Here is a 15012-nt window from a genome sequence, read left to right as displayed (position 1 = left end):
ACAAAGTGTTTTGCCCTAATCTTTTCTGTGAACATGGTGGGTAAATTTTGTGTTGGTGTTGACAGGTACTACTGTATTCTGTAAAAGTGAAAAAGTGAGTTGGGGTGATATTATCAATATTCCTAACAATGCAAAATGTATTTATTACGTCTGCTCTATCACGTCTGAACTGGAGAGAAGGCAACTGTAGTCTCTGCATTCTCTGGTGTTAAGGTAGATAACTCAGGTAAGGAATGAGTTTGGTGGCCCTACATTGCACTCTCTCAACCCTTTCACTGTCGCTCTCTCTTATTAAGGGGATACCATACTGATGAGCAATACTCAAGTACTGGATGTACAGTGGATACATAAAGTGAAATCAGTGAATGAAGATTAAACTTAGAAAAAGTACGCCTTAGATGTAAAATAATTGGTAATTTGCCTTATGGGTGATGTCTGATACATGTTTATTAAATTTGAGACTTGAATCAAAACAAATCCCAAGGTCACAAACATATTCTACACTTGAAATTAAGTGTATTATACTAAATAATGTTTTTAGTGCCCAGTTATCAACCAAGAAAACAACAAAAAAAAAACAATAACAAAACCCTGCCTACCCTAATGTACTGTAGAAAGAGAAGAGATGTCATCCCTGCATTTAAGATGATGACTGGTGACACCACCAAGCCCATTTTTGATCACAGTGAATACACCAGAACACAAAAAAATTCCCATAAAACTGCATCAAAAATTTAGCAGAAAGCATGAGTTCAACTTCTTCAACAATCATGTTGTTCCACTGTGATCTACTGTCACTCAACAGATCTACTGTATCAGCCAGATTGGCTGATAGCTTCAAGATTGGTGTTGACCATGACAGGAGTGGTAATTCACTGAAAATGCAGTGGGATGAACCAGTATCATTGAGCAGGGTCTGTTACATGCCAACTTACCCCTTTAGCCCCAAAATATGCTTGGCCATCAATACATCTACTGACACCCAACAAGGAAACCAAACTGTCCTGTATATATGAAAATAGTGAGGATACAACCATGAAGTGAGATATAATTGTGTTAACAATCCTGTTGTTAATTGTGGTTATGAACTGTCTTGTGTAGGCTAGGCAAGTGATGATAAATAGTGATGATCCACTCAAGAACTGTGACATGAAGATCATCAAGTCAACATTACCTGGCAACATCTACAGGTTTTTATATCTTAGTTGCTAAAAGATGCAATTTAAGATAGGCTAATTTTAGGTACAAAGAGGATGTATTTGCTAACCATGCAAAAATGTGATTTTTCTACTTGTTCATGGTAGGGGCTGGTTTTCAACGGATATCCACTATACAGCTAATATAAAATAGGGAAGTTTATATATATAGAGAAAAAATCCTTAGCCAATCATTATATATATATAATTTTTTTTTTAGCCACCTAGGTGGCTAAAATTAAGGAAAGTGTATATGTAGGAACCTTTAAATTTGCCAACCAGTTGGCTATTAGATTGCATCTTGTGTATAAATTTCAGCCTGAATTAGTCAGCTAATAAAAATAAGATAATGGTATATAAACTATAGAATAAGCTAACTAGTTGGCTATTAATGTCCAATGTATAAATAGCCTTAGTTTAAAATAGCCAACTAGTCAGCTATCAATACAGTCTCTAATAGCCTACACATGTGGAATTAGATAACTAGTTGGCTATTAATGTCCAATGTATAAATAAAATTTAGTTTAAAATAGCCAACTAGTCAGCTATCAATACAGTCTCTAATAGCCTACACATGTGGAATTACCTAAATAGTTGGCTACTAAGATCCTATATATATATATATATATATAACCTTTAGTTGAAAATAGCCAACTAGTCAGCTATCAATAAGGTTTTTAATACACAATAGAGCCTAGAATTGGCAAACTAGTTAGCTAATTCTAGGCTCTACTTTGTATACTAAACTTTATTGATTGCTGACTAGTTGGCTATTTCAAACTAAAGCTTACATACTTAGGATCAATAGCCTACTAGTTAACTAATACCCAAAGTATATCAGAAACTTGATTGATAGCTGACTAGTTTGCTATTTAAAATTAAAACAAATATATGCCTGGGATATTGATAGCCAACTAGTTGGCTAATTTTATATTGTATATGTAACTCTAATATTAGCTGACTAGTTGGCTAATTAGGCTAAGGCTGCAATGTATATATAGGTGAGATCTAATAGCCAACCAGTTGACTAATTTAAAGATTGTGTATATATACATGGTCATTCATATTAGCCACCTAGTTGGCTAGACATTTTTTTCTATATATAATGTTTGGCTAAGGTTTTTTTCTTTATAGGCTATATAGACTGTACTATTTTCAATTAGCCATCTGGTGGTATCCCGTTTTCAACAATGGTGATTCAAATGATATGCTTTCTGCTTTGGGTAAAATTCTATTTTAGCTACTTTTGGCTATCTTGGGAAGGAGTTTGGTTAGGAAATTGAAACTTTCAGGGATAGACCTACAGGCTAAAGTATGTCCCGGGAAGGTATTTTGAAGTACCTACCTCCACTCCTTCTCCCTCTAGAGGGTCCTGACCTTTGATGACCTTTAAAAACCTGTGTCTTATAAAAGTGAAACCTTGTAATATAGATCTGCTTAAAATGAAGTCCAAAAAAATTGTTTTCAGCTTCACAACTTTGCTCAATCCTGATTTATAGAGTTTTGAAGATATGTAAATACATTTCCTAAATTTTGAAAATTAACATTGATATGGCTTAAAATACTACTCAAATAACAGGAATTGCATTTTCAGAACTAAAGCCAGAGAAAAAGAATCTTATAACTGAAAATTATGGTAAAATGTTGTTTTGTCAAAATTTCAATAGGTATAGACCTGTCATGTAGGCAAATTTCAGGATCCTCTAGAGAGAGAAGGAGAGGAGATAAGTACTTCAAAATACCTTCCCAGGACATATTTTAGCCTTTAGACCCATCCCTGAAAGTTTTATTTTCCTAACCTTACCCCTTTCCAAGATAGGTAAAAGTAACTAAAGTAGAATTTTACCCTGCTTTGTTGTGACTTAATTTTTTGAGGGATTTTGGGCTCTTTTAAACAATTCCTGTAAATTCATTTTAAAAAGCCTAGCATTTGGGCTACCTAGGCTATTCAGACTAATAAAATGATAATTATCATTTTTGAATCAGCTACAAATGCCAATTTGACAAGACATTTTCAAACTTATTTACTAGGATATGGGCTGTTTTGAGCCCCTTTAAGGCCTGAAAATGAAATTTGCCCCAGAAGCAATCACTGAATTTGAAAAGAGCATAAAAAATAGGCCTAGGTAGCCTATCAAGTGATGCATTCACTTTTATCCTAGTTAAATTATGTGAAGATGTATATATTTACCCTAATTTCTGATGAGAAATAAATAGTGATAAAAATAGGCCTAGTTAGCCTGAGCAGTCTTTTATTATGAATCACTAGGCCAAGCCCAGGCTAAAGAATTGGAGAAATTTTAAGAAAAATAATAAATCTATTTACCTAACAATAATAACCTATGGGTAGCTCTATAAATTTGCTTGTCCTTTTGTATTTGCTGATTGATTTTCTTGTTGGCTTCTTTTCTTTTTTTGTTTTCTTCTGCATCAGACTTAGAGTTTGTTCCACTAAAGCAACCCATTACAGAGCCTCTTTCAAAAATCACAGGGTTTACTGGAAAGCAACACATAAGAGCCCTAAAACTATTGGGTACACTGGTTCTTTGACACTGTTGACCAGCAACAGTCCTCTCTACTGGAGCTGGTTTGGTCAACTTTTGAGGAGTGGAGCACTGCATTCGGGCAATTTATAAACATTATATTAAATCAAGCTTCATTTTAAGTACATCCACTGGTAATTGCTAGAAATCCCAACAAATACGAGTAAATATTCCACTAATATTTAGTAGTCTTTACACTACAGAAAATTCCCTAGTATTCATCACAAATATCAACCTAGCTAGGGCGCTGTTGCCGCTCCTCTGAAAAGGAGTAACATCGCGTCATCTACATTTATACATAATAGATGCTATCGTCATAGTGATTTACGCGCACTGAAAGGTCAAGCATAGACGAAACACGCGAAGTTTAATTAAAATAGTTCAATTTCAAGAAATTTTACTGCCCTCTTTTTTATCCAAAAAAATTACACTATAAATTTGCAACGCCAATTTAGTGCACAATTTTTTAATTTAAAGTGTAAATTTAAGTATTAAATGAACTTTCAACATTTGATATTTCCTAGAATCGTACTCATAGTTTGTCTTTTTATATGCTTATTATTGTAAGTAGCGAAGAAAAGGGATTAAGTCAACCTTTTCCGATTTAAAGTTAGGATTTAGGAAGTTCCTTATCTTATCTTTATGTATGATTATTTCATAAACACCCAGTCAAAGCAAGGGTGGATCCAGGATTTTTTTTAGGGGGGGGGGCGCAAAATAGGTTGATCCGATAAACTTGCGTTAGGAGCAAATTTAATTAACGCAAACGTGCGTTAATTAAGTAAATTACACTACTTCAGACTACGTTAGGGGAAGGTGCGCACCCCCTTGCCCCTCTCTGGATCCGCCACTGAGTCAAGGAAAAATTGAACATTAAAGGAAACACACCTTGGGATTTTAATCTTCTATTGACAAAGCTGCATTTTTATAAGATAAAAAGCTTCGCTTAAAACAGTTACTCTATAATACAGAATCGCTCGCATCAAGGCACTTCATTACTTCTCTTAAAAAGAAGTGGGCTGATTCTAAAAAGCTGAAAGGCTTTGAAACTTCAGATAGGGCTTATTTAAATAAAATTGAAAGCTCTAGTCCACTTTTCAAGAATTAAAAGTGATTGGAGGGCAAACAGCCCCCGCTTTTCACCTTATTTTCTTTGTTACCCTTGTCAAGTCGAGAAAGATGTTGAACTAAATTACTATATAGAATAATGGTGCCTTCATTAAAAGTGGTTGCCATAAGAACTCTGGAGTGGGGTCATTTGATTGGAAATTGAAATTTATAATGCGCTTTTTACAATTTTACAGTGATCAACGGGTAGCCAAAACCTCTCCCCCGACTTCTTTTCTAACGCCCCTATGCCATTAACTCAAAAGTTTGAGATAGCTATTTGATCAAAACGGTCTAAAGAGTCCAATAAGTGTGTTTTCAGCGGTAAAAAAAAAGAAAAAATACAGGCAGTGGAGAAATGACTGTAAATAACGTAAGCTAAATGGTTCAAACACATTTTTTATAATGGTATAAGAGGGCTTGGAACTATCAGCGAGCATTGAGGGGATGATGAACTAAATCAAAAGACACTATGTTCAACCACGTTGTCAAAAAGGTGTATCTACGTAATCTCTTGAGCGGCTATGTGTATTAACTTGAGACTTCCAGAGAATTTTGAGCAGGATGCTGAATTAACTAAGAAGAGAGGATATAGATCCAGGTTATCAAAAGGGCACTTTTCTACTTAAAAGTGAGTGAATTTACGTGTCTACAAAGTGTACACCCAGATATTTAAGTACAAACATAACATCTTCATAAAACTTTTATAGGCGATTTTGTTATCATACCGTTTTTTATGAGTTTGTCTAGATAGAAAATTTGTGAAGCTGCGACGCTAACCTTAATAATAATAATGCTTAATATATGTTACCTTCTAAATCCATATTTTTTCTAATTAATGATGAAAATCCTTACGTGCAGTCAAAAAAAAAATTTTTTAAATTCCACAAAAATTGTTTGTAATGTTTATCAATAACAAAAATCGGAATTTCAACAGATGAAAATCGTTGGAGTTGATTATTTATGGGCTAATAGGAAGTCCCTAATCATTATTGAACTTCCATCTTGTGGAGAAACAAAGCTTTTGAATTTACAAATCCGAATTGAAATTTCCGTTTGTCTACTGAGCTACCTATTCGGCAGCTCAAAATCAACTTATTCGGTGATGATTCATTAACGGTGGCAACCCTTATTAACAAACAGTGAATATAAGCCATATGTTGTATGGCAATTTGTATGGCAATCAGAAATATAACAAAAATTAACACTTCCACAGCTTCTCGGACTGCAACTATCTTATCCCAACTGGTCGTAATACAGCCAGGGACGATCCTCAATAACCCAGTTCCAACGTAAGACCAAACCAGTCTTTCTCCCATTCAGAGGTTGACCGTTCCACTCATCATTAAGTTTAGTGAAATCGTCTCAGTTTTCACATGTTTTCAATTTTTTTTTACTTAGGTAAATAAATAATTATCAAAGCTTTGAGGAATAAATATCATTGGATGTATATTAAACTGACAATCCACAGTTTTTTTTCATTAATTTCAAATTATGTTCTGCTCTTGAGAAAATATGGGGGATGTCTTGAGAAAATTTTTGCTCATTTTGAGTTTGACTTGGTTATTTATGGCAATTTCTGTTCGTTTTGAGTTTCATTTATTTGTTGATGGTGATTTGTGGTAGTTTCACGCTTGAAAGATTATTTATATTTATCTATGCTCATTTTTTGGCTTAATGGACCTCTTTACTGTTCTTTGAAGAACTTGTCTTGTGGAAAAGTTTTTTAAATTATTTTCTGTTCGTTTTTTATTGACATAGTCTTTTTCATGAAAATTTTGTTTTATATCTTTTCGTTCTTTTTCCTATAAGAGTTTATAGCTTGGCTTACTATTATTATGTTGGAGGGACTTTTTCAAAAATTTTTAATCTGAACATAAATAGTATCGTTTAATTTCATTTTATACCTCCTGAAGTTGACAAGAGAAATGAAACTTAATATATTTCCCAAGATATTCTACGTATGCTGTTTCACAACTTGGATGCACTTACACTCTTTTGATTTAACTAAATTGTAAGAGCAGAACTAGTAGCAACAGTAGCCACGAAAGTTGCAACTTAATACCCCCAGTCATTCTAGAGCTATTGCTGAGGTGTCTTATTGGCAACCATACACATAGTGCTTTTTGGTTTAGTTTTAAAGTATAATGGGTCAATTGTATAACCAGGGGCGTCCTGAGATTCATTTCATGCGGGGGGGGGGGGGTCATCGTAAATTTTACCGAATCGCTACCTGATTTCAACTCTTGTTGATAGAAGAGCATCGACAAGTGCTGAAAACCATGTTGTGACCAAGATGGGCCCAGCATTGCACAAAGCCTCCATTCATGGAGGTCCCAGGGACTTCTTGGTGTCCGGTTCTAAGCCGGCTTAAGCTCCTCGGCGTAGACTTGAAGATATATGTTGGTCCCCGTCCTACATTGGTGTCTGGGGTTATTGCTTTTCTTGAGGTAAAAATAATTTAAATGATTTAAAGAACATGAAAACTGGAACTTGGAATGTTACGACGTTACAAAATGACTATCGTATCAAAATTTCGACTGACGAATTCAGACGATTCGAACTGGATTTATTAGGAATTTCAGAAACTCATATCCCAGGGGTAGGAAGCACCGACTGACGGAGATACTAGTGACTCAGATGAATTTTACTTAGAGTTACAGGAGCAAATAGACAAGGTACCAGGTAGAAATATGATGTTTTTACTGGGAGATTTTAACGCCCAGGTTGGTAGAAATAGGGATAGATAGTATCCTAGCCTAGGTAAATTTGCTGTAGGAAATAAAACAATAATGGATACAGAATTTTGCAATTTTGTAGGTATAACAATCTAGTTATAACCAATACGGTGTTTGGCCATAAAATGGCTCATAAGTTAACATGATATTCACGTGATGGTAAGACAGTAAACCTTATTGATTATGTTATAGTAAACCGAAGACTGGCAGGATCAATATAAGATACTAGGTAGGCGCGGATCCAGTATTTTTTTCGGGAGGGGGGGGTTTACTAATTTTTGACTCAGTTTTCGACGAATTTTACTGATTCTTACCTAGGTTTTACTAATTTTCGACTTATTTTCGACTCGGTCAAAAATTTCGGGGGGGGGGGGGGTTCTAACCGGGTAACCTCCCCCCCCCCTGGATATGGCCTTGATACTAGGGTATATAGGAGTGCCGTTATTTATGTTAAAAGTAAAGTTCACCATCTAGTAGCGTCAAGGGTTAATTTAAAGCTGAAATATCGGAAGGGGAACTACCTCCCTGGAAGTTATAATGTTGGTAGACTCTAGGATGAGAATTTGAGAGAGACTTTCCAGAAACGGTTGAATCCTAAACTTAGGAGTTTAAAATTTTATAATGTGGAAGATGGTTGGAATAAATTTAGAAAAATAATTTGTGAAGTTGCTGAAGGTGTATTAGGGAAGAAAGCTAGAACTGCAGCTAAGAATATTAGTGAAAAAGCTTTATGTTTCATAGAAAGGAGAAAGGACTTGTACAAGAATTATCTGAGTGATAGATCGTATGAAAACAAAAGAAATGTAAAGAAAGTGGAAAAAGCATTAAAATATGAACTGAGGAGGTGTGAAGTGGAGGCCATGGATTAAATAGCCGAGGATCTGGAAGATGCAGCTAGACGGCATAATAGTACAATATTGTACTGGCACGTTAACAAATTGAGAGGGTGTAGTCAATCCTGACTTGGCCCAGTTAAAGATAGGAATGGGGTCGCAATAAGTGATAAGGAAAAAACTAAAGAGAGATGGGCCGAACATTTTGAGAATTTGCTAAACCAAGATAGAGTTGCTGGAAAAATTATAGAGGAAAATGAAAAATTTTGTGATACCTTGGATGTGAAAGAAGATTTCTTTTGTAAGGTGGAATTAGTAGTACTAAACAGTACTAAAAGGATTAAAGAATAATAAGGCTCCAGGTGCTGATAGGGTGGTAATTGAGTTTCTTAAATATGGTGGCTCTGAGGTTAGAAATAAGTTACTGAAGATTATGAATATGATTTTTGAAAAAGGGGAAGTACCTAACGATTTTAGGAAAACCTTAATTAAGCCACTTTATAAGAAAGATGATAAAAGTGAGTGTGGTAATTATCGAGGCAAGTCTGGTCTCTGTAGGTAGTAAATTACTTAGTAATATGATACTTTTTAGAGTGAGAGATGCCGTAGACGAAGTTTTAAGAGAAGAGCAGTGCGGTTTTAGGAAGGGGAGAAGATTTGTCGACCAAATTTTCACTCTTAGGCTAATAATTGAGAAGTGCCTGAGTTTTCAAACACCTTTGGTACTCAGTTTTATAGATTATGAGCAAGCGTTCAATTCTGTTGATAGAAGAGCTTTAGTAAAGGTTTTATCCTTGTATGGTATACCAGACAAATACATTAAAGTGATTAGTACTATGTACGAGAATAACACTGCTGCGGTTAAGGTAGGAAATGAGGTTAGCAGCTGGTTTTGTATTAAATCAGGAGTTAAGCAGGGCTGCGTTCTATCCCCCTTTGTATGGATTATTTTGATGGACTTTGTTTTAAGGAGCACAAGAAAGGCAATGGGAGACCACGGAATCAAATGGGGAGGAGAAAGTCTCCTGGACTTGGATTATGCTGATGATTTAAGCATTAAGGATGAAAGTGTGAGCAAAATGAATTAAGTTTTAGAGGTTTTGCGAGTTCAGGGTGCTAGAATTGGTTTGAAAATTAATGTTCGGAAGACTAAGTCACTAAGGCTAGGAATAAGTGAAGAAGAAAAGGTGATGTTGGATAATGAAAAGATAGATCAGGTGGGCAGCTTCACTTATCTTGGTAGTATTATTAGTAAAGATGGTGGGAGCAGTGAAGATGTTAAATATAGAATAGCCAAGGCTCAGGGTGTTTTTTCACAGTTAAAAAAAGTCTGGAAGAACAGGAAGATAAGTCTACAAACCAAGATTAGAATATTAGAAGCTACAGTGATGACAGTTGTCAAATATGGCTCTGAAGCATGGGCGCTCAGAAAAGCGGATGAAGATTTGCTAGATGTTTGCCAGAGAAATTGTTTAAGGATTGTTCTGGGTACCCGGCTGACTGACCGTATTTTCAAACAATAGGCTATACGAAAAATGTGGTGCAATACCGCTCTTTAGGGCTATTAAATAAAAAAACAAGTTTTTTAAACTGAAAGTAAGGAGCGACATTAAAACTTAAAACGAATAGAAATTATTCCGTATATGAAAGGGGCTGTCCCCTCCTCAACGCTTCGCTCTTTACGCTAAAGCTTTTTATTGTTTTAGAAAATAAAGTTGTGAAACAGAGTCAAACTTTAGCGTAAAGAGCGAGGCGTTGAGGAGGGGACAGCCCCTTTCATATACGGAATAATTTCTGTTCGTTTTAAGTTTTAATGTCGCTCCTTACTTTCATTTTAAAAAACTTCTTATTTTTATTTCATTTCTGATCGTTTTGTAGTTAATGCACCTTTTATTTTGGCTCACCGTCATTGAATAAGTAAACAAAGTTTGTATAAAAATTTTACTCTTCTTTTGCTAAATGGATGTCTCTAAATTTGGTTCTGACGTAATTTACAAATTAACTTACGTAACGAACTTCTATATTCGTATATTTTTCTTCTGGCAAAACATACGTTGCAGATATAGTTGCAGATTTTTGCAGATATGAGATTTAAACCTATGTAATTAGGTTTTCTGATATTCCGAATCTGACGATTGGATTTTCATTCAAATTAATTCACTCGTAGGGGATGTTTCCTCCCTTTTTAAAAAATCAGGTGAATTCTCTCAGGGTCGTAGCCTTTGATGAGTAATGCTAAACTTAATAAAATTTATTTATTTAGAATCAGCATTATAAGCCCATTCTTTTGATACATTTATTGACATCAAAATTCCGTTTTTAAAAGTTTCGATTACTATTGAGCCCTATCGCTTGTTTTTGTTTTTTTTTTTTTTTTTATTACGTATATGTTATTATGTATATGAGGGGGTTCTCCCCTTATTCAATACCACGCTCTTTACTTTAAAATTTAAAAAAAAATTTAATTCACAAACCCCTGAATCACAAAGGCCGTTTAATTAGAATATATAGCTCTTTTGAAAGCACTAAAAAAAAAACTGTAGCGTAAAGAGCGAGGTATTGACTTGGGGGAGAGCCCCCTCATATACGTAATAATTTCTGTTCGTTTTAAGCTCTAATGCTGCTTCTTACTTTCAGTTGAAAAAACTTGTTTTTTTTCAATTTAATTTCTGATCGTTTTTTAAATAACGCTTGGAAATCCAGCGCCCCCTTCATAGAAATGTCCCTTACCCCAAAGAAACATCCTCCACGGAACGATTCTCCCGAGTAACCCCTGCCTCCAGCCCCCCCCCACCAGAAAAAAATCCTTCCTGAAAATGTCTGTATACTTCGCAAGAACCAGTACAAAATGTAAGCAATGGGCAAAGTTCATATCTTGCAGCCCTTCCCCTGGGAACTGTGGGGGATTAAGTCATCCTAAAAGACATTTTTATGTGATTTTCGACTATGTTGAACAAAATAGTTATCTCAATATTTTAATTGGGTGACTTTGAAAAAAAAGTGAGCGTCGGTGGGGGCCTAGTTGCCCTCCAGTTTTTGGAGGGCACGCATCGTGATCTTTCTTTGAGCAAAAAATGCAAATTTCCACCTTTTTGCAGATAGGAGCGTGAAAATTGTTTAATAGGGTTCTCTGATAAGCGTAATGTGATGGTGTAATTTTCGTTAAAGTTAATTAAAAATGCAAAATTCCACATTTTTGCAGATAGGAGTTTGAAGCTTCTTTAATAATGTTCGTTGATAAGCTGAGTCTGATGGTGTGAATTTCGTTAAAGTTAATTAAAAAAATTTGCAATTAAAACAAAATTTTATTGTTTCAAAAAGATTGAGTTGTGAGAAAGTCAAACTTTAGTATAAAGAGCGTGGCGTTGAGGAGAGGACAGCCCCTTTCATATATAGAATAATTTCTGTTCGTTTAAAGTTTTAACGTCGTTCCTTAATTTCAGTTAAAATAACTTGTTTTTTTAATTCTATTTGCGAACGTTTTTTAATTAATGCAGGTTTTTACTTTGGCTCACTGTAAATGAATAATTAAAAAGAAATATGTATATTAGTTCTACTTTAATTTGGTTAAATGGTTTTCTCGAAACTTGTTGAATTTTATTTACGAACGTTCTTATTAGTAATAAATATACTTAACTTACGAATTAACTTACGTAACGAACTTCTATATTTATATGTTTTTATTACGTATCTTAAGGGGTTTTCTCCCTAGTCAACACCTCGCTCTTTACGCAAAAGTTTGAATTTTGTCTAAATTGTTTAAAAATGACCCCTTAATAAAAAAGACCGTTAATTAGAATAGAACGCTCTTATGAAATTACTAAAAAATATTTGGCTTAAAGAGCGAGGCATTGACTAGAAGGTGAACCGAATCATATAGCTAATATTTTTTTGTTCGTTTTAAGTTTTGATGTTGCTCCTTACTTTCAGTTGAAAAACTTGTTTTTTTATATTTAATTTCTGATCTTTTTTAAAATAATGATGGGAAATCCGGCGCCCCCCTCATAGCAATGTCCCTTCCCCCATGAAAACTTCCTTCATGAAAGATCCTCCCATATAACTAACCCCCGATCCACCCCCACACCCCACCACCAGAAGAAATTCCCCCTGAAAACGTCTGTATACTTCCCCATAACCAATACTATATGTTAACACTGGGTAAAGTTCCTAACTTTCAGCCCTCCCCCTGGGGGCTTCGAGGGATTAAGTCATCCTAAAAGGCATAGTTATAATATTTTCGACCATGCTGAACAAAATGGCTATCTCAAAATTTTGGTCGGGTGACTTTGGGAAAAAAATGACCGTGGGAGGGGGCCTAGTTGCCCTCCATTGGTTTTGGTCACTTAAAAAGGGCACTAGAACTTTTAATTTCCGTTCCAATGAGCCCTCCCAAGATATTCTAGGACCACTGGGTCGATACTATCACCCCTGGGAAAAAAACAACAAGAAAAACAAAAAAAAATTAACACGCATCCGTGATCTTGCTTCTGGCAAAAATTGGAAAATTCCATATTTTTGTAGATAAGAGCTTGAAGCATCTATAGTATGGTTCTATGATACGCTGAAACTGATGGTGTGATTTTAATTAAGGTTTTATTTATTTTAGGGGGTCTTTCCTCCTTTTTTTGAAGACCAGCCAAATTTTCTCAGGCGCGTCACTTTTGTTGGGTAAGATTAAACTTGACGAAGCTTATATATTTGAAATCAGAATTAAAATCTGATTCTTTTGATGTATCTATTGGTATCAAAATTCCGTTTTTTAGAGTTTCGGTTACCATTGAGCCGGGTCGCTCCTTACTTACAGTTCGTTACCACGAACTGTTTGATAATGAAAGAAAGGTTGAGGTGGTTAGGGCACGTTGTGCGGATGAAGGATGATAGATTGCCGAAGAAAATTCTTTTTGGCCAACCATCTAGGGCTAAGCGGAAAGTAGGTTGTCCCCGTCTGAGGTGAGAGGACGTCATAAAGAAAGATTTAAAGGAAATGGGAACTTCGTGGGCGGGTGTAAAAAGGGAGGCTTTGAATAGATTGGGGTGGAGGAGGAGCGTGCATAGCTGTTTTGGCCTCAGGCGTCTTGGTGCTGCGGTGAGTTGTTAGTAGTAGTAGTAGTAGCTACCTGGTTTATGCCGAATTTTCTGCAGAAATCAAGAATTTTGCTAGATCTCGGACAATTTTGCAAAATTTCTGCCGAAATTTTGAATACCAAAAATTTTGGAGGGGTGGCGTTCCCCTCCCCGTACCCCCCCCCCCCCCCCCCCCTCGGGACGCCCCTGTGCATAACTATGGAAATACCCAATATCCCTAGAAACATAGTTGCTGGACCATTTTACTATGCTCAACAAAATAAATGTTTCAAAATTTTGACTGGATGTGTTTGGAAAATGAATGGCCTTGGGAGAAGGACGGCTTGGCCTCCAATCTGCTTTTACTCTTAAAAGGGGCAATAGAACTTTTAATTTATAATCGAATTACCTCCTTTATAAGTTTCAATAATATTTCTAGCTGTTATAGAGTGGCGCTGCCTATGATACTGGCTATATACCCTTTTGAAAACCAGCGTGCATATAGTTTTCGTTTAATTGAAACATTCCCTAAATGCTCTATAAAAGTTTCACCTTAATACCCTTAGCGTCATGTCACCCGTCTGACAAACTACATGATCATAGTTCGTTTTGAATTAGTTCAATATCCGTCTAAATGTTCCTTGAAAGCTTCTCTTTAATACCCTTAGATTGTGCAGTAGAAATAGCTGTGGTAGCAGTAGTAGCATTAGTAGCAGTATACACATAGCACCTTTGGATTTCTTCAACATCTCCTTCAACAAACGATGACAGTTTCAACTTAATACCATCAACCGCTCCTGAGGCACTGCTGATGCGTCCTCTTGACAATCTATGGGGGCATAGTACGTATCGATTTAGTTCAATACAGTTTCAATATTGCCGAAAATATTTGCCTTAATAACTGTAATGTTATGATTGTTTGGTATGATGGTTAATGCCTAATTATTTTGTTGCTTGCTTGTTATGTTGTTTAATGCTAAATATATTATGCCATTTTAGTATAGGTTAGTAAAGGTTAGTAAAATGGTTGATTCATGAAACACTACATGGTGTCAGAAGATGGAAGCCAAACTACCAAGCATCGATTGGGGCTTACCTTCCCTTAGGGCAAGTCCCAGGAAATCAGGTGTGCTTACCTTTTCATCTGGGCTGGAGAAAAAGAAAGGCAAATATTTGACACATTCGCACTCACTGAAGAAGAAAAAATCAAGTCAGATGCTTATCTCTAGAAATTCCGTGACTATGCAGCACCCATCATAGACAGTGTATATGACAGATATATCTTCGAGGAGCGTGACCAATATGATGGAAAAAGCATAGAGAAATACATATTAGGAATTCAAAATCCTAGTGAAAGCTCGTAATTATGATACTGCTGATGAAATGATGTGTGACAAAATAGTTAGTGGTACCGAAACCCTAAAATGCGAGAAAGAGTTCTTATAGCAGGTGAAGACTGTTGTTGTGTCATACAGTTGTTGAAATACAGTTGTTCAATCAGCAGTTGAAAAATGTCGCTCATACTAAACAG

The 15012-nt window shown here is 35.6% G+C and overlaps 1 protein-coding gene across 1 annotated transcript in view; it reads right to left on the bottom strand.

Moving 5' to 3' along the window:
* Galphas (G protein alpha s subunit) overlaps positions 1-3941 on the bottom strand; it is a 148707-nt gene extending 144766 nt beyond the window's left edge. Inside the window, exon 1 of the mRNA XM_089088670.1 lies at positions 3523-3941. Within this exon, the coding sequence (XP_088944796.1) occupies positions 3523-3817 (295 nt within the window). The 5' untranslated portion in view covers positions 3818-3941. The remainder of the gene's footprint in view (positions 1-3522) is intronic.
* Positions 3942-15012: the final 11071 nt, after the last annotated feature.

Source organism: Artemia sp. Qi Xiang Cuo, chromosome 5 (assembly GCF_049724085.1).
Source record: "Artemia sp. Qi Xiang Cuo chromosome 5, ASM4972408v1, whole genome shotgun sequence".
Classification (NCBI taxonomy): domain Eukaryota; kingdom Metazoa; phylum Arthropoda; class Branchiopoda; order Anostraca; family Artemiidae; genus Artemia; species Artemia sp. Qi Xiang Cuo.
Note: the sequence above shows the minus strand (reverse complement) of the source record. Positions and strands in the feature narration are given on the sequence as shown.